The sequence below is a fragment of the Vitis riparia genome, chromosome 4 (assembly GCF_004353265.1).
Source record: "Vitis riparia cultivar Riparia Gloire de Montpellier isolate 1030 chromosome 4, EGFV_Vit.rip_1.0, whole genome shotgun sequence".
In the NCBI taxonomy this organism is placed as follows: domain Eukaryota; kingdom Viridiplantae; phylum Streptophyta; class Magnoliopsida; order Vitales; family Vitaceae; genus Vitis; species Vitis riparia.
Window position 1 is genome coordinate 16,790,852 of NC_048434.1, and position 25,573 is coordinate 16,816,424.

Here is a 25,573-nt window from a genome sequence, read left to right on the forward strand (position 1 = left end):
CACGTGGACTCCAAAAATGCGAACCAATGCTGGGCCGCCCCACTCAGAGATAGTGGGAATAAGGTGATCATTTGTGACTCATCCAACCCGTGGGCCCTCATCATTGTGTTGTAAAGTTGGATGTGAATGCGAGGACAACCAATATCCATGTACCTTTCAATGTCGGGCATCCTAAACTTGGCTGGTAAACTGGCCACAAGCATACTCTCAAGATCATCCCAAATAGCTAAACCGTCATATACTCTTAGCTATCTCATATGCTGCTCAATACGGTCCATATGTGTGTGAGCATCATCAATGATTGTGGTTTGAACTACTGCAGGTGGGGCAACCTTAGAATGACCATGCAACAGATAAGGTGAGGCCTGTGGCACTGTCGGAATAAGTGGTGGTGGCGGAGGTGGCGGAGGTGGCGATGAGTCATAAGGTGTCTCATCTTGAACTATGAGCGGCCTACTCTGCTGACTGCCCATCGCCTGCCTGAGACTGGTCAAGGCCTCCTGAATAGAAGCCATGGTTGTCGTAATCTAGTCAATTGTGACAACCTGTTGATCCATGTTTGATCTCTCTAAAAATCGAACTAATCTCCTCTATACTCTAACCCAAGATGGTAAATCCAAACTAAGAACAAAGTGTCGATCCTCAAACATGAGAAACGGAACAAGGGTACGACACAAGGAAAACACGTGAGAAATGCTAATCTGAACTAAAATGAGCAAGGCATTAAAGTGTAGATGGACTGTCCGACCATAACTCAAACTCGTACTGATCTTTGTGCACTCTCAACTGGAGACTAAAAGAGGGAGTACTGAATCCAAACTATGACCAAATAGGCTCTAAATGCCCTCCGATGCACCCATGTGTAGGGAAGGAGTCTTAATCGAAGGATCTACGGCTCAACCTATAAGGTCAAGGTGGCTCTAAAAGGATATGGGTGGTCTTTAAAAGATCTTTAGCAGAAGCGATCATACCCTCTGGTGGTATGCAACCCTCTGCACGCCTATGAAGAGATGAGGGGCTTCCATGCAATGTGCTCATCACCTCTACACATGCACTACCTCGACATCATAGAGGGTTTCCTATGGTGAAAGCTCTCAACACTCAATAGTCAACTAAAGGGCGTAGTGAGCGGTGTGGGTGCATCCGAAAACCCTATGAAGCTAAAACAGAAGCGGAAACACACTGGTCGCACAAATATCCATGAAACCTAGCTCTAGGCTATACAGGTCTTCAATGATTGGACTCCAATCAACATCAATGTGTCAGTCTCCTCCAGAATGCTCCCAAACATCGATATAGCTAGTTGCTAGACCGTACTCCTAACCTCTAGCATGGTAAGAGAAACAAGCGCATATAAGGCCTCACACTTGCAAAAGTGAGAGCCGAAATGAAGGAAATGATTGAAACTAGAGGGTTGGAGGTAAGAGGATAGATGTGCGGCCCACACAGACAAATGACATGATATCACACAAGGGAGGGTAGTCATGCAACATACAATCAAGCAAAGTACAAATATATCACTCATGTCCACATACAAGCTATGACAATCAAGATGAATAGTGATACAAACATCATGCTCAAAGACGATCAAGATAATATACAAGCAAGTGAATTAACCCATAAAGTCAAATGATATACAACAATGAGTCTATACATGTGAGATGAGCAGAACAATCATGACAAAATCAAAGTCTCTATGCTAAGACAAGCAAGATAATCAATCAACATAATTAGCATGTCAATGTCTTAAACGAATATAACAATGAAGCATAGAAAAAATCGCTACATCAGAATCCCTAATAAAAAAAATCAATCATCATTATCAGCATGTCGATGTCCCAAACAAATATAATAACCAAGCACGCATCAAGGTTAATGATATCAAGAGCTCTCAATGTGCAATCAAGAGATAGGTACCCATTGATTGACCAATCAAATGCCACATTTGCTTCATCTTAATTTCAAGTTTGACCCTCTAAATGATTCCTAGTGGAGTCGCCATTTTGTGGACCTCGCATTTCCATTCATGCGCTTCCACTCGATGGCAAACTCGCTTTCTATTTGAAAAATGATTTATTTTTTAGAAAATGACTTGGAGTCGGCACTTATTTTTGTTTTATTTTTTAAAGGGTAAACAAAATAAGAAAAAAAAAAACCCTAAGTGTGACTTCTTATTTGGAAAATGTGGTCTATGAAAAACCAAATATGGCTTGGGGGTCAAGTTACTTATTGGAAAGGTACGGTAAAGACCGTAGCACCCCTCTAAGTTCCTAAAGACGAGTTTCTACTAATAAAATGAAACAAGTATGACAATTGATTAGTAGATCAAGAGATACCAAAATTATATGATAATGAAAGCCAAACATGCATTGAGAATGATCGAAGTGAGGGTGCATGCGTACCTTAGTAGCAAACGACAACGCACTATCATGAAATGGGGTTAGTGCAAAGTAATGAGCATAAAATATGTCACACATGTCACTAAACAAGATAAGGAACTACCAATGGCACGCATGATACTTCAATCAAATTCATTTTTAAGGAAAACCTCACCAATGTTAGGCCCCCACCAAAGCTCAATTTATTTTTGCATAAATCAATTCCATAAATTCCATCACTTGGAATTACAAAATTTAATTCATGCTTATTTTTAAATATTTTAAAAATCAAGGAAAAATGTAAAAATTGCTTGCCAAAAAGAAAAATGGCAACAAAGTTTTATTAAGAATTGAAGGATTTTTAGAACCTAAAAGTTCTAAGGATGAAAATTTTGGAGACTTGAAATTATATGAAAAATTATTTGCATACTGGCTTTTAAAAAAATTGCTTCCAAAATCAGAGATAAGTAAATTGAAGAGTGACAAGTGGCCAAATGTTGCATACCAAAGGTGGCCATGCAAAATAGAAACACATAGGAGTGGGCCCAAGGTGTCACTAGGGTTGTAACTGTTACCATCTTTATCCTTCAAATCTAATTCAATAACATCTGTAGATGCCTCGCTGGCAGTGGTCGCAAGATAGGTCTGATGATGCAACTGAGATGCTAGTTTCAGAAAAATATCAATATGCTCATGTCTCTCAGTTCTTAACATGGGGGGAAAGCATGGTGAGACAAGGGGAGTTCCATAAGGTTTCCAGTTGAATGATATTTGAGCATTACCAGATTCCTATTCTTCACGATGGTGCATCAACTGAAGAAATATAGTGTTCTTCGACAATTTTGGAATTTTGTACACAGCAAAGTAATCATCATTTTTTATGGTGGACAACAATATAAGAAGATCTTCCAAATAATTGGTCAATCAAATGGTTTTGTACCTCTGCCAACAGAAGCTTCTCATGATGATTCACGAAACAAGCACCACTAAGTGCTTGGATCAAGTTCGGACAACATCCTTGCTTTGGAACAGTCACAATGCAAGCAAATGGCAGTGCAACGAAAGACAACCCAGAGTTAACTTTTATTGGCCTTGGTCTTTGCATATCACATGGGTCCCATGGAGAATTATGACTTATGAATCTACACATGTAACCATTACTGTGCCAGAATCTTGTCGAGGTCGAACACCATATCCACTACCATAGCCAACCTTGAATTCTCATTTACATCACCGTAGCCATCTCTCATGTCTGCAACTACAACAAGTTCACGTAACTAGTTACCCAGTTTGCAGAAACAAAATCCTTGTCTATCAAATGTTTTCCGACCATCCAACAGAGTGGAAGACTGCACCATACTTCAAGCTCTTTTCAACATCAACGTATTTCTTCTATTCTTAGCTACGATTTGCGGTGTTGGAAGGACTTTAATAGCAATAGACAACTAAGGACAGATTAGAACTTCACTAGGGTACCCGACTGACAGCCCAAGCACTTTCATATCGCTCATAAGCATATGGGATTATCTCAGAAGAGTGGTTGCTGGTTACTTATCAGAAATCTTCTTAACCAAATACAAATTTCCTCAGCCTCTAATGTTGGCGCTCATCCAATTCTTAACATGCGTTGGTCATCTTCTCATGACCTTTAACATTAAACTGAGAATCACGACATTGATACTCAAAATGACGTTCTCATGCATTTTTAGGCTTGGGAAATAAGGTGTCAAAAGAGGCCATTCATGCATCAAAATGGTCATGCATGCGGGTCATATGCACAAGGGAGAGAATGAGAAAGAAGTTTATGGTGAGCGAATAGTAGAATAAGTGGAAGAGGTAGTGAGAGAAAATGGGTTTGGTGGTGTTAAAAAAATGGTGATATGCATGAGGGGCATGAAGGATGGGTATTGAGATGGGTGTGAGGAAGTGGGTAGGGTATGTGGATGTAGAGAGAGAGGAGGGTGGTGACGGGTATGACGGGTATGTGAGGTATGAAGGATGATTAAATGGGAATGATGTTGAATATGTTGGGGTAAGAATGGTGTGGGTATTATTGGTGGAATGGGTGGTGGGAGATAATGGAAAGTGGGTTTGATAGAGAATGAATTTCAAGGGAAAGCTTTGGAAATAATGCTAAGGGGTCATGCACGTAAATTTCATGCACATGGGAGGATAGAAAAGAAATGAATGAGGAATGAATGGTGGGGTGGGTGATGGAAAGTAGTGGGAGAAATGGGTATTATGGGTATGGAAAGATGAAAGGAGGTAGTGGGATGGGTATTGGATGCGGGCAGTGGGCATGATGACAGTGGGCATGGAGAATGAGTTTAGTGTTGAGAAACAGTGATCATAGGTACATTTTGTCTTCATGTGAGTATCTCATCTAGATGTCCATTTAATATTGTTTTTTCACAAATCCGACCTCATAGGTGAATGATCCCTTCTCTGGCTTCCTAATTATTTGAGACTCTTCTATTTCTGTTGGGTAGCTAACAGATGTGAGATTGTCATACATGCTTCTTCTGCAGTGCTAATTATCTCCAACACCAAGTATTGTGCTATCTAACCTTCTTTCAGGAACCTCATCATCATCAATTCCTCTAAGTCTTCTACCACATGTGGTTACCGTGATTTGGATTCTGACTCAATTGGAGTTGAACCAACAACAGCTAGGGCAGCTCATAGGATTTTATAGCAGCATACAACTCCTTCAATTATACCCACTTCGGTTGACTTAGAAGAATGTAATCACCGAGGACATCGACCATGAACAGAACCTTGTGGCCTTCTTATTAGATAAAGGGAACCCAATGAGAAGAAGAGTAGAAGGCATATGCTAGTGGGGTTGAGTGTTGCTGAATCTCAAAGACCATGGAACATTATCGATGTCTTCCACAACTGAACCTAATGAATCAATCTGACACCAATCGACCATCATCTTCTTCACTTGAGCTCTCTGGAAAGCATTCTGATTAAAACAGCCAACCTAAACATGATGCCCAACACTCCAAAAATACCAGAAATAGAGAAAAATGTGAAGAAAAATAGAGCATGTATAAAATGAAAAAAAAAATCTCTTAAATATAACTCCATTTTATGAAAATCAATGAGCTAAACATAGATGGGATCAAAGGGGAATGAGAGCATGATTTTGATACATTAAGTTCAGGAAAGGAAGGTACATATTCAAGGTTTTCATAAAATAGAGGAACGCTCAAGCTATTCATAAATGGAGCCAAAAAATAATCAACAAAAATGCATGAAAAATCAGTTTTGAATTTCATAAATATGCATAACACCAAATATACACCTTCAAGCACCAAGTTGAACCCAAAATCAGCAATAAATGGGTTAAAAAAAGGTCTGAAATGAGAAAATGTAAAACAGGTTGCAATCATACCTGAACCAAACTGATGATTTCTTCTTCTACTTAGCCTGAAACGTCTCTTTCCATTCTTTTCTCAACTGGTTCCTTCCTTCAAGCTCTCTCAAAACGTTTCTTTCCTTTTTTTCTTTACCATCTTGCCTCTCCAGAAACCCTAAAACACGCTCCCTCTCCACCAAGCTTGCTCCTCAAGCTATTTATATCTCTCTGCAACCAGTCCAAAAAAAATATATTTTCCCCTCCAACAAAACAACTAGCCTGCTCCCTTAACCGAATACACTCCTCTAGAATATTCCTCAACAAGTGTCATCCTTTCATTGCTTCTTCAAACCACTAAAGTGATTCTCCAACAACTAACCACAAGGCGACACGTGGCTCTTTGAGAGCCCTCCTGGCAAGAATAGTCTACAGAAAAAGTGAGCCCCAAAATGGGGGTCTACAATAGGTTATCAATCCTCTTAGTGCAAGGTTTAGAGTACATGAACATACTCTGTGAGGGTCCACCGTACTGCGCTCTAATGGTGTTAGTTATCATGTCCTAAAGTTGTTGGACAAATAATAATGCCACTAAGATAGATTCCATAGTTTGTCTCTCAACTTGCATTTTCTTATACGCATGTGGTGCATCATCGAGATGAGATACAACATTCGGAATGTGGTTGAGTCCTTGACTCGACTCACCCGTATTTTGTACTTGTGTCTTAACATTTTTTATAAGGGAGGCTATCTGCATATCCTTCTCCTCGACCGTCTTGGTGAGTTTGGTGATGGTGCGAGCCATTTCTATTAATAGTTCCTCTATGAATGTAGTGCCGATTGCCATTACCGACATAGTCATCGAGAAGGGAAAAGTAAAAGAGACGGAACGATTGCAGTAGTTTTCCTCCTTTGACATTCCAATTGGCGATCCATAGTGTGAGTCAATGCTAGAGTTGTCATTGGTATAGAGCAAGGAGATTTATCCCCAAAGCCCTATAGTGTTGAAGGGAGTTTTCTCTCGCTACAAGGACTATGGCTCTTTGCCCCCAGAAAGACCAAGGTGATGAGTGGTTGGTGCTCATCACACGTTCTTACCAGTTTTAGCAAACAAACAAACTCACTTATTTGTTTTGTTAAGAGTGAAGATGTTGATTTTGCTTTGCTACGAGTAATGAGGCCCGTAGCGGCGTCATGTGTCGATTGTGCAATGACGATCTTGTCATTACCCTTGTTGAAATGCACAACTTGAGTTCTTTTGGGTGTCATCGATGAAGTAGAGATCAATCTTCTAAGAAAAGATATGAGAGGTAGAGAGGTCCCACCAGATGTGCCAAAAATTTGTATGCACAAATTTTTTGAAATTTGGTCCTGCAAAATTAGCAAAATAAATAGGAAAATAATGCAAATAAAATATTTATTGAAATTAAAAATATTGTGGGTACAATCTCAATATATATATATTCTTTCCAAAAAAATATTTTCCCTTTAATTATTTTGCCTTGATCACACTTTGGAAGACAATGATGGCATTTTCTTGGTTTTGAAGATCAATCGAGGGCCACAAGTGGTTTATTCCTGAATGAACTCGCTAAATGGAGAAGAACACATGTAGCAGTTCTTTTGTCATTTACCAAACTTGTAGAGAGATTTGATGAAACTTTTCTTTTGTTGTGAAGCCTCTTTTCTCGTACAAAGTTATCTTTGGATTTTCTCCTTAAGATTTTCCTTTCTAGATTTTTTCTAATTTTTCAATTTTCTCCATCTTCTTGATAAAAGACACCTCTATTTATAGGTGAAGATAGAGAATTTCAATTTCAAATTCCCAAATTTTAATTGCTTAATTCAAGGGATTTAGTTCCTTGATTTTAGCAAATTTTCTTCTCTTGGAAGGTTTTACCAACAAGATAATAATAATAATAATAATAATAATAATAATTTTCTTTTTATTATTATTATTCTTTTTATAGTTGGAGATTAGGGAAACTTATCTATTAGAGGATTTTTTTAATTTATTCATTTTGAAGACCAAATTAGTGGTAATTTAATCCACTAATTTTTTATTTCTATACTAGAGTTTGTAATTTTTTTTCTTACTAATTTTATTTATTTGCAATTATTTTTATATTGATTTTTATCATATTATTGTTTATATCATCACTTGCATCCATAATTGATAAATTTGTAAAAAAATGTTTATCACCATATTCACCCCCAAGGTGATTACCTTAGGTTGGTATAACTAAAATCCTAACAAAATGTATAAAATATTTTAAATTAATAATTTAATTGTCGAGATAATTTAAGTAAGAAGACCTTAAATTAGGGTGGAATTTATAAAAAATAATAATAATAATATTAGCTATCTTCTATTAAGATAAAAGAAAAACCTATACTCATATTTTTACTCTACACAATTGTATTTTGGAAATCATAAAAAAAAAAAAAAAAAAAAAATCCTTTATTGTGTTCAAATTTTGAAAATAAATGGTGTTTGAAAATTTTCTACGAAATTCCTAATTTTTTTAAAGAAAATTTAATATAAATTGTAAAAAGAATTTATTCAACTCAAACTTTGGTGCTTAGCCTTTTAAAAAAAAAAAAAATCTATCATATTTAAAAAAAAAAAAAAACAAGTATAAAAAGGTTATACTTTTTATTATGTATAATTTATTTATCTAATAAAACCTATATTTTCTCATTATTTAGGAAAATTATAAAGCTTAGAGCACTTTTCATTTTGATTATGGTCGTTATCAGAGTCATTTCCATTTTATCGAGTCTAGTTTTTAGTTCATCAAAGTTTTTTTTTTTTTTTTTTTTTTTTTTGTTGAGTCCAATTTGGTTTAGAGTCGTTGTTTATAGTTCATGTTGAGAGTCTAGTCGTTTGTAGTTCTTTATCGCTTCACACATGATGTACTCATTGGTTCATTTAGTGATATGATTTTTTTATTATGAGTATGTGTTATTCTCTTTCTTTTGAGTATGTTTTACATATCTTGCCTTAATGTGTGTTATGCTTTTGATATGAGACATCTTTTCACTTATACATCACGATCACTTTGGCCTGACCTATCATGGAGGATATTGAGCTTATTAGCCTAGGACCATAGATTTGACTTAAGGAGTTTAAGACTGTGACTCATTTCACCTTATGATCAGAGCAGTACCATATCTATATCCATATCCTGATTTTGTAGACTTGATGACCTACCCATTTTGAGTCTGACATGACACCACCTCTTAGTACCATTACACGACCTTACCATCTTTGTTCGTCTTAGCATACTGCAGTACCATTGCCTATTCTTTCCATCATTTCCTTGATCTGACAGGTAGAGTCTGAGATGGTTAGACCTGAGGTGAGGTTTGCATGATGATAGATGGATCATGATGAGAGAGTGGTTTGGCTATTCGATGATATTGTTGAGGCAGAGGGGTTATCGAGGAGCATCCAGATCTAAACCATTGCACATGACTCATGGGTTTTGGTATGATCAGAGATATGGTTATTTTATGAGACGATGGTGTGTGGCTTGTGATGATAGAGTGATATGATTGTCAAAGGACATTGATGATTATCACAGAGCATCCGTGAGGCCTTTCACATGATTTCAGAGAGATTGATATGACTATGTTAGAAAGATGCCAGTCTTTAGTATTGACCATGTGAGATCTTGAAAGCACGATGTTCGAGGTAGTGGTCAAATGATGGGTGGCCATAATTTCATGAGCCCATTTATCATATCACCCTTGCATATAGAGTTACCCGTTGCTAGCCCTTTGAGCCTCACACGAGCACCATAACCTTTTCTTTCATCACCTCATTTACCTATTACACGGGGTTGGGGACCCTATAGTGTTTGCATGCTTTGATTAGATACGTCATGAGTTCTAAACCTGACATACATATCTAGGCCTCATCTCTCACTCTTCATTGTGATATTTTCCACTTTGACATCATCCTCAACACTTTCTCCGACATCACACATCACCACTTGTTATATTCATCCTTTTTTTTTCTCTCTCATCATTGCTTACTTGACATTATCCTTGTTTCACCTTGAGTGGTGGTTTTTCACGCGTGACTGTATGGGGGATTGTCACATTATTTTCTCTCATTCACCCCATGGGCAGTGGTTCAGAGATCTCAGTTTGAGAGGTTGTCTTGTTAGTGAGGATTCATGTTGCATCCGTATGTGGAGAGGGTTTGATCATTTGGGTATATATTTTAATGGGAGATCATTCATTATTGATCAGAGTATGCTCGAAAAAAAAAAGATAGTTCATTCTTCATTGTATCATTCTCCATTGGGCATGTGTATGGACATGCCAGTTTGCTTCATTGAGTTTGTGTTAGAGAGAGTTCGTATGAGAGCTTCTTTTTTAGATTCCATCTTGGTATATATTTTGGGTGAGGGTATGAGTCACCCATTCAATTTTTGTGAGAAAGAAGAGCGACCTTTCTTTAGTATCTTTATATCATTGCTCTATCCATCATTCCATCTATTTCGGATGTGACTACTTTTCATGCTTTGATGCAGGTTGACCATCACTCACTTTTCTATCTTTATTTTATTCCTCCATTTCACTCTACCCCATCTAATTTCTTTCTTTTCTCATCCTGTTTGATGTTTGACTTGGGTTCAACATCCACACTTTATTCTTGCTTATTCAACGTGTCCATTCCTTTATCATCACTTTTCGTGTGGGAATCCTTAGGTCCGTGACTTATGACGTTTTCTACACATTGCATCTCAAGCATGATCGGTATGGGAATTATATCACTGGGATCTTTGAGCCTAGTTTCCTTTCGTTTCTTTCACCCTATTACCTTAGCATACATTACGTCACTGGGGATTATATCATAGTTGCTTCAGAGATTGTGCATGGTAGACATATCCACTCTATTATTTCTTGTGGAGCATAAGGTGATTAGGGTCTATTGAGATTGTATTAGTATTTTCATTTTCAGCATTGAGGGGTGAGATTGACATTATTATGATGACACATGCTGAGATATAACCCTCTCATTGGCGATGAACTTTGATTTATCTTGGAGCATAGACACTTCAGAAGGTTTTTATTGGGGCATAGCCACTTCATTCATATTCATAGAGCCCGAGGATTCTTATTCATATGGATTATGTTGGGATGTTTCCATTTTTGGCAATAGGAGTAGAGATTTATTGATTTGTTGACCCACACTAGGCATGATCTTCCTCGGTATTTGTCGACTCAAATACACTACTTTACATTGGGGCATCGCCGGGATGGAGAGTATTTTTCATTGGAGCATAGCCACCATATTGGATCCTTTACACTGAGGCATGTCCATCTTTTAGAGGAAGATCCGATTGATTCTTTACATTGGAGCATCTGTCGAGTGATATAGAGATCATTGGATTGTTTTATGTTGTCCTCATGGCATACTGGGGCATAGCCACCTAGTCGGATGTTTTGAAATCGAGACTTGACTTTCTGTTTGTGATTATTACTTTCGATAGATTATGGAGCTATTGATACCTTGGGTTTAGTCTTCTCGGCATACTTGGATGATCTCGGATACCTACATACTTTTCATTTCGTACTCAGACATTTCACCATCGATACTTCCATGCCTTCTATCTTACCAGAGCCTAATTATTACCTTCTTTTATCCTCCACATCTCACCATGACACATGACCTCACACTCATCTCTCGATTAGGAGATATGTAGATTAGTCCTCGGTCACTTTGATTGTGCTTTCATACATCTTTTGGACTTTAGGTTCAACATCTTCCATGATGGAAGACCCTGACAGATTGTTGATTTATTAGTGATGATGCTTTCATTTTGACAGTTGGCATGCTGAGTGTTGATTTGCTTGCTCTTTGCATCTTGAGCACTGGTCATCATTGTTTTTATTCATTAGTTAGTTTTTTTTTGTTAGCATGGTATCACGATACATAGTCATGTTTGGCATTCCTATTTGAGGTTGGACATAATCATTACATGATGGATGAGCATATTTCAGAGCACAATAGTTTTGAGGCATTTTTGTATCTTTGTTTGTTCATCGTTGCAAACTGGGGCATACCCTCCTTCCCTGGGATCATCGGACCCTTCATAGGCTTCATCATCTTTTGACCTAGTTGTTGATCCTTATGAGTTGTCATACTGGGGCATATCCCATCCTGTTGAGTTTGCTTGCATCGTTATCTTAGTTATTCTCTGGCTTTGAGCCACTTGATCAGATCATCATCATTGTCTTGTCAGTTTGAGTTTGGGTTTTTGGGACCACACCCATATCGATTGGCCATCTTCCTATCATCTTGTTTTAGATTTCAGTTTCTAGGACTGCACCTATATCGATCGGTCATCGTCTTATCAGTTAAAGTTTGGGGTCGCACCTATATTGATCGATCATCTCATTGTCTTGTCAATTCAGTTTCTGGAACCGCACCTATATCGATCAGTCATGAGTTTGGGGCCACAACTATATCGATTGGTCATCTCATTGTCTTATTAGTTCAGTTTCCGCATGTATATCGATCGGTCATCGTCTTGTCAGTTTAAGTTTGGGTTTTTGGAGCCACACCTATATCGATCTGCCATCTTCCTATTATCTTGTGTTAGATTTCAGTTTCTAGGACCGCACCTATATTGATCGGTCGTCGTCTTGTCAGTTTAGGTTTAGGTTTTCGGGACCGCACCTATATTGATCGATCATTGTCTTGTCAATTTAAGTTTGGGTTTTTGGGGTTGGACCTATATCGATCGGCCATATTCTTATCATCTTGTGTTAGATTTCATTTTTTGGGACCGTACCTATATAATCAGTCATCATCTTGTCAATTTAGGTTTGGGTTTTCGAGACCGCACTTATATCGATCGACCATTGTCTTATCAATTTAAGTTTAGGTTTTTGGGATCGCACCTATATCGATTGACCATCTTCCTATCATCTTTTGTTAGATTTCAGTTTCTAGGACCGCACCTATATTGATCAGTCATTGTCTTATCAGTTAGAGTTTGGGGTCGCACTCATATCGATCGGTCATCTTCCTATCAGGTTGTGTTCAGTTCGAGTTGGGACCGCACCTATATCGATCGGTCATTATCTTGTCAGTTGAGTTGACTTTTGTTCTTCTTCGAGTCTTGCCTACCTAGTTGAGTCTTATTTGGCCTTGAGCCACACCTTACCCTTCCTTTGAGTTCTTTTTTCCGTGTGTCAATCACTCCTTATCTCAGTCATCTTTGTACTACTCATTGTATCACAGTCTAGTGTTATTCATTGCATATACACTCTTCGCATCATCCACATCTTTGGCTAGAGTCTCACCTTCCTAGTATGTGCCCTTGATCTTGAGTTTATCGTGTTATGTGTTTAGACCAAAATTCAGGATCTTTTCTATTCTTCGGTACAGTTCACTTCATTCCATTCGCCTCTCACATATCCGTGATCCATTCATTTTACTCATGATCTCTATTGAAGATGGGCATATTTGTAGACCCTCATTTTGGCCTAAGTCATTTTTATTATTTTTGGAGCACTTTGCTGGCAACATGGTTTAGAGTGGGGGCCGGTTTCCTTTAGAGCCACATGCATGGGACGCATAGACAAGAACACACCACCACCTTGCCATGGTGGTGGTTGAGATGAGATTGGTTCTAAACAGATGACAAAGGATGAGATAGGGAGCAGTGGAACAAGTGAGGTCGTTGGCTTATAAGAGAAGGAAGAGAGAGTTGTAGAAGGAAGTAGGGTTGGCTGTAGAAAAATGGGTAGAGCAAACTTTTCAAATAGAGAGGGAGAGAGAGAAATATAGAGAGCAAGAGATATGGGCGTGATGGTTCTAGAAAAAGAAGAAGCAATGAAAGTGATGCAGAGGAGTCACCAACTGTTGGTAGAATCCAAGTTGGTGATTGAGGTAAGTGGGTTATCTTTTTTTTTTTCAAAGTGATTTTGATCAAGTTTATGGGAGTTTAGAACACTACATGTGAATGAATGTGAGACCAAACCAAGATGCCCAAATCATCTTTGTAGAGATGGTGACTCGGCGAAACAGAGTTGTGGCATTGGGTCTTTTGTTGGTGGTGTCGTTGTTGTTGGTTGAGTCCACATTCAAACAGACTCAGTTGCGACTGAGTTCACCCATTGAGTTTACAACTCTATTGGAGCTCAGATCGTCGCTGGGGTTGAGGAGCAAGGAATGGTCGATAAAGTTTGACCCTTGTTGGTTATGGCGCAATGTCCAGTGCCGAAATGAGCGTGTCGTTAGGATCGACATTTTGGGGTTCAGGCAGACCCGACTTGGTAATCGAAACCCAAAATTCGTTGTGATGCGCTCACTAGTTTGACCCTTTTGGAGTCGCTTAATGCCTCAATGTTTTTACTTCTGGGCTCGATCCTGGACTGGTTCGGTGAGTGGTTTTCATCGCTCAAAGTGCTTGATCTCCAATCTTGTTCTATCAATTGTCTTATTCCTCTGAGTTTAGGAAATTTAAGCAATCTCAATGCTTTATTTTTATCCTATAATAATCTTACCGGGATTATTCCGTCAAGTTTGGGCCAATAATCACATCTTTCGGTTCTTGATCTTTCTTAGAATATGTTTTATGGAGGTCTTCCATCTTTGCCTAGGAGGTTCAGTTTTATTGATATGTCTTAAAATTATTTTGAGGGAAAGGTTTGAGATTATGCACCTAGTAATGCATCTTTTTGAATGAATTGTCTCCAAAACGTGTCCAATCAGAGGACTTTGGAAGTTTGTGCATCATTCTATGTTGAGAAGGGCTTGACTTTTGATAATTTTGGACAACCCAATAGCACTCAACCAACTACAAATGATACCTCAAGAAAGAGCAACAAAAAATGGATTATATTGGCAGGAGTGTTAGGGAACTTTGGGTTTGTTTTTATATGAACAGTGTCGGGTCAACTCACCATCAACAAGGCAGCCACCTTGCACCCCGGGCCCACTTCCGCATGGCCATGCTTAGCCATCCTCGCACCACTCGAAGACCACACCTCATCCTTTTTTCATCTTTTGATACCAAAGTTTAGTTTTCCAAAATTCCAATTTTCAAATTTAATTTTTTAAAAATTCCATCTTCAAATAATTTTTTCAAAATTCCAATTTTCAAAGCTCCATTTTTAAATTTAATTTTCTAATTTTCAAAACTTCCATTTTTAAATTTAATTTTCAAAATTCCAATTCTTAAATTTATTTTCCAAAACTCCAATTCTTAAAACTAATTTTCAAAACTCCAATTCTCACATAATTTCCAAAATTCCAATTTCTTTCAAATTTAACTTCCAAAATTCCAATTCTTAAATTTAATTTCCAAAATTCCATTTCCTAAATTTAATTTTCAAAACTCCAATTCTCAAATAATTTCCAAAATTAAAATTACTTTCATATTTAATTTCCAAACTTCCAATTCTTAAATTTAATTTCCAAAACTTCAATTCTCAAATAATTTCCAAAGTTCCAATTTCTTTCAAATTTAATGTCAAAAATTCCAATCCTTAAATTTAATTTTCAAGACTCCAATTTTCAAATATTTTGTTAAGATTTCAATTTTTAAATAATTTTCAAAATTTCAGTTTTCTTCAAATAATTTTAAATTCACTCCAGTTTTCAAATAATTTTAACTCATCAATTTTCTGTCTTTCCTTAAAGTTTAAGGTCACCAAGAATCCCGTTTTGAATAAACTTGTTCATTTTTTTCTTTCAGGCAAGCACTTTCACAGATTTTCTCCAACTTTAAAATAATTTTCTTATTTTTCACTATTTTTAATAAGCATGAAGGTGATTTTCATCATTCCAAAACAATAGAATTTGTGAGATTAATTCATGTAAAATCAATTGAGCTTTGGTGGGGGCCTTACATATGAGTTTTCTCTTCTAATTGTCAATTGTTATGCTTAATGAATATTGCTTTATTTTTGTCTTGCTCTTTGATACGCATGTGATAATTTTATATTTGAGCTAACCTTGTTTCCATGATAGCGCACTATTGCCTACTGTCAATGATGAAAATATCGGTAATCACGGATATATCGGTACTTCGATTTTACAGATATATTAGAGATATATCGGCAGATATTTTGGAAAAAAAATATCGATAAGATTAAAATTGACCAAAATTTATATAAATATAAAAAAACTTCATAAAAATGTAATTAGAAGTATAATGATATTTTTAAGTTGTTTTATTAAATAATTTGATATATGTATAATATGATTTATCATATTTGATAATAATATTGTATGCATCGATAAAAATATGAATTTTATAAGTGTACATTTATTATTAAATTACATCTAATATTATGATATTTGATTATAATACGTATAATTTTAAAATATATATTAATATTAAAATTATGATCCATTTAATTCAATTGTATTAAATAATATAAAATAAATTATGATAAATGTACAATTTTTTAATATTTAATTAATTATTAATGATATTAAAAACACTATCAAGAAAATTATATAATTTTTATATTTTTGGTAATCGATTAAAAGAAAATTTTGCATTTAATTATAATTAATTTGCTCTTTAAAATATTTTTTTAATATTTTCTTTATATAATGAGTTTAACTATATATAGGTTTAGTGCATATTATTTAACAAGGGCAAGTTTGCCCGGATGGTAATTGGTTTGAACCCCAATTTGATTCCCCTCATCAGCAGGAGAAAGGCCATTTTGGGGGGACTATAGCAATAACGCGTTGAGCTGCTGACCCCGCGTTGACCAGGTGATATATCGGGGAAAATCGGCGCTTTATCGCCAAAATCGCCGATTTTCGGGGATTTCGCTAACACCCGCCGACACACCGATATTTCGGCGAAATATCACCTAATTTCGACTATATTTTCTTCCCTCCTACATCTCACTCCCACTTTGCTTATTCTCATGCATGATTCGCTTTAGTATTTGATCATTTCATTAGTATCAATTGATTTTCTTATCAATTGTCACACTTGTTTCACCTTATTTAATAGAGACCTTTATTATAGAGCTTAGAGGGGTGTTACGGCTCACCACCGTACCTTTCCAATAGATAACCTGACCATTGGATCCAACTTTAGTTTTTCATAAACCTATTTTTCCTTCAGGAGTTAAGGTTTTTCTTTCTTATTTTGTTTTTTCCTTTAAAAATAAAACAAAAATAAGTAGCGACTCAGTCTTTTTAAAAAAAATCAAAATTTCACCAAAAAAAAAACGAGTTTCGCCTTCGAATGAGAACGCATTAAGCAAAATGCGGGGTCCACACTATTTTAAAAATAATAAATTAATATCATCATAATTGTGATGAGAACAAACCCTAGCCCACATGAAGACAATAATAGTGGAAGCAGCTATACAACTTGCGTGAGAATAATCACCTTCAATGTCCATTTCATTCTTTTTCCTTTTTCTTCTTTTTTTCTTTTTTTTTTTTCAAAAAAAAAAAAAAAATCACAATCATTCCCAATCACTTTCTTAGGCCCACTAGGGACCATACCCCCAACATGGTCAAAAAAATCCACCCATTATTTATCTTCAAAAATGATTTTTTTAATTTAAAAATAATAAAATAATAAAAAGAAGAAAAGGTTGGTCTAGTTGTCAAGGGCCTAGAAAACTTAGTCTATTAAAAAAAATTGAAAATTTTAAATTTAATTAAATGGGATAATAGTAGGATTTTATTTATGATAATTGATTTTTTTTTAAAAGAAATTTTGGTTAATTTTAGAATTATATGCTTGTTGCCAAATGTTTAAAAGATACATATTTTTTATTTTATTAATAATTGTGATATTACTTGCCCAACTGGGGAAATACTTAAAAAGTGCCATTTATTTAATATGTTTAAAGCATTTTAAAGGAATGGCATGTATCAAATAAATATTATAATTATGATAATTTAATTAATTATAATAATTAAAATTAATGATAATTATCATAATAAATAAGATATCTGTCTCTAAAAAAATGGTAATTTCAAAATAAAATTCTTTATGAAGAATAAAGGAAAATTGAAGAATTCTTCAAGAAATTCTTTGAAGGCTAAGATTCCTTGAAAACTTCAACAAAATTTGAAGATTTCTTTTGAAGATTCGAAAAAAAAACTAAAATCTTATCAAAGACGGTAATAGTTTCAGAGATGGTAATATTATATTATAATACCATGGAATTAAGAGTATATTATATTATCCAATCTTTTAGAAGTGTTATTGAGTAAATAATTTTATTTGGACATATCATCATGATTGATGCTACGTGATCTTATCATCGATAAAACAAATGGGAAGTATTCATTTGGTATGTGTAGACAACTTTTAAAAGGTATGTGTCGATAGAAAATATGTCATGGGATATGATGTTAGAAATTGAATAATACCATGTTTCAAGTTCAGGCTATTTTTTTCTTTTCTTTTATTGAATTATTTTTAAGGAAAATAACTTTATGTATTGGAAAGTTACGGCCTTTTAACCGTGTTTTCTCAAACTTGTTTTTAAAAATTGGTTTTTATGCATTAACTTAAATATAAGTTTCGAAAAATATGACAAAACATGTTTTTCTTTTGTTTTTAAAAATGAGTAAAAACAACTTTTATTTATTTTTTAAAAATTTATTTTTTATTTCACTTTATCTTAAAAAATTATTTTTAGATAACAACGGTATAATATTTTTAAATTACACGGTAAAATAAATTCTATAATATTGTGAAATCTAATTGAGACAATAATCATGTAAAGAGAAGAATATCATATTATCCAATCGAGTTTGTTTGGTAAGTGGGTTGTGGAGTAAATGAATTTTCCATTTTTCCAAGTTGCCTAATTGAGTTTGTTTTGTTAGGTAGATTGTTATATATATATATATATATATATATATATATATATATATATATATATATATATATATATATATATATTTTGTCATGATTCACAAAAATTATTATCAATAAAAAATTTGGGGTATATTTTTAAAGTGGTGGGGGAGAGTAGGTGAGCAAAAATTGGTCATATTAGGTTATCTAATTTAGAATTTTTGTTTTTTCCTTTAGGATTTTTATTTTTCTTGGTCATATGATTTCGCGATTAAATAAATTTTTTTTCGTCTTAATTGAAAATAAATATAGATGTAACTTTATCTTATACTAGGCAATATAAAGAATATTTTTGAAAATTTGAAATTATATATGTTATAAATTCATTTGTTGAAAAATTATAATAATTGTAGGTTAGAATATGTAGATAAATCAAATTCAAAGTGACTCATAAATAGAAAATCATATATATATATAATGTGAACAAAGAGTTTTATTAAAATTAAAATTGTGGAGTACAATATTTTGTGATGATATTTTTTTATGGAAAAGAATGTATCACTTTAATTCTTTTGTTTGGATCATCTTTTGAAAAATGAGAAAAACATTTGTGTAACCCTTTTGTTATTTACCAAACTTGTTTGATGAAACTATTTTCCTTTTTGTAAAACCTCTTTTCCCCGTCTATTTGTGTTTTTATTATTTTTCTTTTGGAAGCTTTACCAATAATAATTCTTTACATTATTTTTCATTTTTATTTTAATACTTACCTAAATAATCCAAGATTTTATTTTGTACCTTCAATCCATGGACTATGGTCCCCACAATCAAAGCTTCCTAATTTTTATAATAGAAATCATTAAAAATAAACTATATATTATTAACATCACACTAAATCTTCATAGATCTATACTTAAAATAATAAAAATAATAAAAATAATTCAAAAAATATTTCAGAAAAAATAAATAAATTATCTGGTGTGGAGGCAGCCAGAACATACCTGGAAACAGTGGAAAACCTCTTACCCATTTTTTGATTTGATGATTATTGTCCTGTTCGTTTCCCAAGAAAACAGATCTCCCCAATCATTCAACCCCAGGATTTTCTCACCCAACATCAATTTTCCGACGGTTTCTAGCATTTCCCTGCAAACCAAACGAGCTTAACCTTTGATGGGCCTTCTTCACTTGCAGTCATGGCAAATTCTTTCGTCTCTGCAACACCCACTACTGTGACGCTTCTCTCGATCCTTCACAGATTACCCATCACTCGTTTTCACCTTCTACTCATTTTTCTTCATACTCTTTTATAGCTCCAGCTTTTTACCCTCTGTTTCGTTCCTGAGAAAAATAGCCACACAGAGGAAAGTTGCAACCCATTTGGATTTTCCCGAGAAAACAGCTTTTCGATTTTAATCGAGGTAAGTTGTTTATTTATTGAAGAAACCCAGTTGAAAAAAAAGCAAACGATATTAAATTTGTTTTATTTTCTTGGAAAGAATTGTTTCTATCGGTTTGATGAGTTAGAATAAGCAGGAAAATGATAGAAATTGAACTTTGAAACTTAGATTTAGAGAAAAACTTGAGAGTGATTGAGTTGGTGTGCTGTACGTGTTTGAATTAACTTTCTTAATAGCGAAGCAGTGTAGCCCATGGGATTTGAATTGGTTTTTTGTTATTTTCCTCAGTTTTCTCGGCAGCTAAACAGGGGCTGATTATGGCATCGGTGTTTCTGTATCACGTGGTGGGCGATCTGACAGTGGGGAAGCCGGAGCTGGTGGAGTTTCCGGAGACAGAGACTGTGGAATCAGCAATTCGGGTCATCGGAGAATCGGCAGAAGGCAGTATACCTATTTGGAAGAGAAGGTCACATGTGGGTGTGATGGAAAAATCGGAAATGAGGCAACAAAGGTTTGTGGGTATCCTCAATTCTCTTGATATTGTTGCTTTTCTGGCCAGAGATGCATGTTTAGTGGATCAGGAGAAGGCCATGAAGACCCCGGTTTCAGAGGTTGTTGTTCCCAACAATTCTCTATTGAGAGAGGTTGATCCTGCAACAAGGTCAGCTCTTTTCAATTTTCAGTCTTAGTTTTCTATTAATTTTCGTGTCTTGTATGATCATCTTGCGAATTTGAATGAAATTAAACCATAATAATAAAAGGCAATAGTGGTGATGATGATAAGATCAATGATTCAGTGTTATTAGTACTGTTCATCCGAGTTGATGCAGTTGAGTTTTTTGTCAAATTTATATTCAATAATTGAAAGTTTTGTTTGTTTCTTCGTTGTTTGTTGTATTTTTTTATGGATGCTCTTGCTGAATTATGGAGGTTTTTTTAATAAATTTTGATAATCACTGTAGCTTATGTATATTGATTCGGAATATATTATTTCTATGCTTGGCCATTTCTTGATCTTGTTTCGTTCCTTCTTATCCTTAGATTTAGGACAATTTGATCCAATTGACAGGACAGCAGCTGATGCCACCTGGAAGTGATATCCTTGGATAATCAAGTCAAGCTGCTATGGTTGTTCTCTTAGGAACATCCTCAGCAGAAGAATTTCATTACGCTCTTTCACTTTGCATTGTTGTCTAAATTTTGTCACAAATGGAAAAACAAAGTTTGGTTGGCAATGTTCACTATATAAAGTTGAGCACGGGAAAAGATTCCAAATTTTGTATCATGATTCACAAAGAAAATGGCATAAAGAGAGATTCCCAAATCAAAAGAGGTAGGTGTGGCCTTTTTATGCCATATGATGATGAATTATAAATAGGAAACCATCTTACTTATTCTGCTTCACTCTCAGCCCCAGTCATGTAGATATTGGTCATCTTATTCTATCACATGCTTCACTAGCTATACTTGTCTTTTTGTAGACAATCCTTTTGATATGCCTACTGGTGGTAAAATAGGATAATGGGAGTAAATGGGTGGGCAAGTAGCCAGGGAATTTTTCTCTGTTTCGTGATTCCCCCCATCCATGAGTGCTTAGGAGGAATCTCATGCACTTGATAACTTTGGGCTGCTGCAACATTTGTCACTAATAATTTTATCTGAGAGACGGAATCTGCATTCAGTACTGCTGGTTGCATATGCCAGCAAGTCGGAATTCAGGAGCAGGCTTGTGGAAATATTCTGTGCAATTGGTGGAGAGGGAGTCAGGTTCATCAGTTGAGTTCAATTATATGTTCAAGATATTTCAAATTGGAAGTCAGATGTGATACTTCTTAATCTCCTTATGTTTTTAACTAGATGTAGAATAATTGCATAAATTGGTAATTTTATTTTAGATTTATATTAGGGTGTAGAAAAAGTGAATTCTGGTCAATGGCCCAAGTTTCCAACTGGGTTGCCTAAGCATGGAATATATATGCTTGCTCTGTAATCCCTTTTGGATAATAATTTCTTCTCTTGGAACTTGATTTTCGAGGGTTTTCTGCAGTGTGGTAGATCAAATTAGTTTGATGGAAGAGAAGAATGAGGTATGGTTTGATCAAGAGATGAGATTAGATGAAAGAGTTACTTTATATCTGTTAGTTATATTGGCCATTTTATTTTCAAATGACTGCTAATTTTAATTTGCTGCAAAACATTGAAGGAGGCAACTAAGTTGTTAATCCTGGGTTGGGTCCTTCTAAGCTCCTTTGCAACATGATCTCCATGACAACAAAGACGTTCATAGTTGCTGGGCATATCATCTGCATGTGTGAGTGCCTACACATGTGCATGCATGTTAATTTCTGATTAGCACTTTGATTTGACATGGTTTTATGGGATTTACAAACACTGTTTGAAAAGCACATGGTGACTTGATCCACTGCAACCCTAATAGTATTTTTAGATCTTACTACATAGCATATTACTGGCTTTGTGTCAGTAAGCTTTATTCCTAGTAAGGCTACTGGGAGCAAAATAACTGAATTGCTTTGAAGAGGAATATATCCCCAAAGGATTGAGTAGGGGGATTTGGGTTGCTGTGCTGATGGGGTTGGGACCAGATATGTGTAAATTGTGAATGATGAAAAAGGGTTATCTGTAAGTTTCAGAACTGAATCTGAAGACTCTGATCCATTTCTTTTTGGTGTTTAATAATTAATGCTGAGTGCATTTGAAGGCTCTAGGTACTAATACCACATCTGAGAAACACATTTAGGTAATTGTTGCATGCAGGAATTTCAATGTATTTTCTCAATAAAATAAGCTTGAGCTACAAAATGATAAAACCAAAATACGGGTCAAGGATTAAACTTAATTTGTTTTAGCATAAACCTTATAATTTTTTTTTTTTTTTGATAGGCAAAACAGCAGCCATATATTAGAAGTGCCTAAGAGGCGGCGTAGCACAGTACACATGAAGTGTAGGGAAAAGGGAAAGGAACAAAAAAACCCCTTTCCTTACTTTAAGCTCAACCAATCTACAAAATCTAACCTAGATGTTGTGTGGTCCTTGATATACACCCTAGCCCAATTCACAAAAGTATACAAAAAAAACAGATTTGATCGCTTGGTCAAACTGCTTAGCATAAACCTTATAATGCATACGCTGCATTTGTGGATTCATGCAATGTGTAGTAGTACAGTGGGCATCTACTCTATCTTGGCGTATATCAGTTCCCCAATAGGCGAATACTCAGGAACTCACAGAGTTGACCATGGGAATGGCAGTCATTGTTTTCAAAGTCTTACAACTTATGATATGTTGTGTCTAAACTGAAGTTCAAATAAATTGAATGACTAAAATTTTAGATCAGAACCCCTTTTGAGTTGGAAGTGTCATCATTTACAATGAATGATGTATTTTACATCCATACATGCACAAAAATTTCTTGCCTAAACAGGTCCTAGAAATAGATTTTAGGGCACTGCATTAATGTGCAAACTCAAGAACAAAGGGAACAGGAAAGGTATCATTGTGGGACAATATGTGCTTTTTCTTACAGCTATAACTAACTAATAGAAGTTGGTTTTGCTGTCATGCACATTGAAGAATGACATAGTGGTTCAAATTATCATTCCAACAATATAGAAAAGTTACAAGTTTTTTGGTCAAGAATGAGAGAAATGCAGAAATTAGGAGGATCAGAGTGAGAAATAGGGTAAGTTGATTGTGGTATCAAGGTAGGAATGAGGAGATATTTGCCATTTCCTTTAGAAAATTTTACAGGCATCCAAGTTTGTGGAAAGCACAATGGTAGAGACCATATTTCCTTGCCTTTAGAGTTGGTTATGAATCTGAACTAGTAATGTTACATTATGTAATATACTGTTATAGCATTCATTAAGAACCAAAAAAAAAAACTGATTTCCTGTAACATTTTTGTATTATAAGAAATTAGTTGTTCATTGGTAGTTATGGAACATATTCATTCCATTTGTTAGTTATACTCAACAGCTATTGCTAAATTGTTTGTGAAGAAAAGAATAGACCTTGTTCTTAATGTCTGTGTTGCTTGGATAATGAAATGACTGAAACCCTTTTTGAACTTCCATAATCGTTTTTAAATATCTTTGGTGCATATATCCAAATTCTCTTCAGAAATGCCTGGGCATTGTTCTTTGTTGATGTCATTTGTAAAAGATTGGCTGATGCCTTGGAACATAGAAAAATAGAATATAGAATTTTATCTGCAATTTTTTTTTAGAGATGCTCTGTGGATGCTCCATACTGATGTCATCCCGACCTGTTTGTTTTTGTGCAAGATTGATAGACGCCCTGGAGATGATGAAGCATGGTTTGAAGCGTCTTCTTGTTCCTAAGAGTGTGGTATGGAAAGGCATGAGCAAGCGATTCTCAATTCTCTACAATGGCAAGTGGCTCAAGAACCTTGATGCCTCCAGCAGCAGCACCAACCTTGCTCCAAATGCCAACCGGCCTTCCTCATCCTCCACCCCGTCCAGCCGCAACAAGTTTTGCTGTCTTTCAAGAGAAGATGTCATCCGTTTTGTCATTGGTTGCCTTGGTGCACTAGCTCCATTGCCTCTTTCTTCCATCTCCTCCCTCGGAGCCATCAGCCCAAACTACTACTCCATTGAAGCCTCCTTCCCAGCCATCCAAGTCACCCAAAAGCTGCCCCAGGATCCTAGTGCAGTTGCTGTTGTGGAGTCCACACCAGATGGCCAATATAAGATCATTGGGGAGATCTCTGCCTGCAAACTATGGAAATGTGATTACTTAGCCGCGGCATGGGCTTTAGCCAACCTCTCTGCGGGGCAGTTTGTGATGGGAGTTGAGGATAACGTGACCTCAAGATCCCTTCCTCATTTTTCAGTGAATTCAACTGGTGGTGAGAACAATATGGCTAATGGGGGTGCCTCAACAAGGCAACGCAAGTTTAGTAGCAGGAGCATTGGATTTTTTAGTAACCCAGCAAGCCCAAGTTTTGGGGCTAGTAGGAGCATGTATAGGGGCAGAAGTGCACCCTTAACATGTAAAGTTACGAGTTCGTTGGCTGCAGTCATGGCTCAGATGCTGTCTCACAGGGCAACCCATGTGTGGGTGACTGAGGCCGAAAGTGAAGACATCTTAGTTGGGGTGGTGGGTTATGCCGACATCTTGGCTGCTGTGATCAAACAGCCTGCACCTGTTATTCCATCAACAACTCCATCTGGTGAGGGCTATGCAACTGAGATTCAAAACTAGATCTGTCTCTCTATATTTTTTTTCGAAATTTTTATGGGATTGATTGTTCTTTTATCGGATTGTAGCCCCATTTGCATTGGGACCACTTTCTCTTCAGGTATGTACTGCAAATTTAGGCTTGTGGGGTTAATAAGTCCCTTGATGTTCTTTATCATTTGGTTGTGAATGTGAGCAATGAAGCAAGTTGTTTGTCTCATGATTCTTTATCAGGATAGCATGCATCAATTCATTTGCAGCACCTGCCTATAGTGCAGGTCAGATTTAATGGAAAAATCTAAAACCCTAAGGTTATTTTTGGTAAATGCTAAGAAAAGAAAAGAAAAACTAAGAAAAATGATTTTCTTATATTTGATTGTCTTATAAAAAAT

At 35.7% G+C, this 25,573-nt stretch overlaps 1 protein-coding gene across 2 annotated transcripts; it reads left to right on the top strand.

Moving 5' to 3' along the window:
- Positions 1–19,569: 19,569 nt before the first annotated feature.
- LOC117912511 (CBS domain-containing protein CBSX6) lies at positions 19,570–25,401 on the top strand. 2 transcript variants are annotated; one of them, XM_034827112.1, is made up of 4 exons: positions 19,570–19,976; positions 20,245–20,621; positions 24,266–25,173; positions 25,271–25,401. In XM_034827112.1, exons 2-4 carry the CDS (start codon positions 20,278–20,280, stop codon positions 25,333–25,335), a joined length of 1,317 nt encoding a protein of 438 aa, XP_034683003.1. In that variant the 5' UTR covers positions 19,570–19,976; positions 20,245–20,277; the 3' UTR covers positions 25,336–25,401. The 2 variants fall into 2 exon arrangements, with proteins under 2 accessions (XP_034683003.1, XP_034683002.1); XM_034827111.1 differs by having other exon boundaries at positions 19,571–19,981; positions 20,249–20,621.
- The last annotated feature ends 172 nt before the right edge of the window (positions 25,402–25,573 follow it).

Coding starts and splice junctions, on each gene's coding strand:
- LOC117912511 (XM_034827112.1), top strand. CDS start 20,278: ATGGCATCGGTGTTTCTGTATCACGTGGTGGGCGATCTGACAGTGGGG. Junction 20,622..24,265: donor GAGGTTGATCCTGCAACAAG/GTCAGCTCTTTT, acceptor TTTTTGTGCAAG/ATTGATAGACGCCCTGGAGA. Junction 25,174..25,270: donor TCCATCAACAACTCCATCTG/GTGAGGGCTATG, acceptor ATCGGATTGTAG/CCCCATTTGCATTGGGACCA.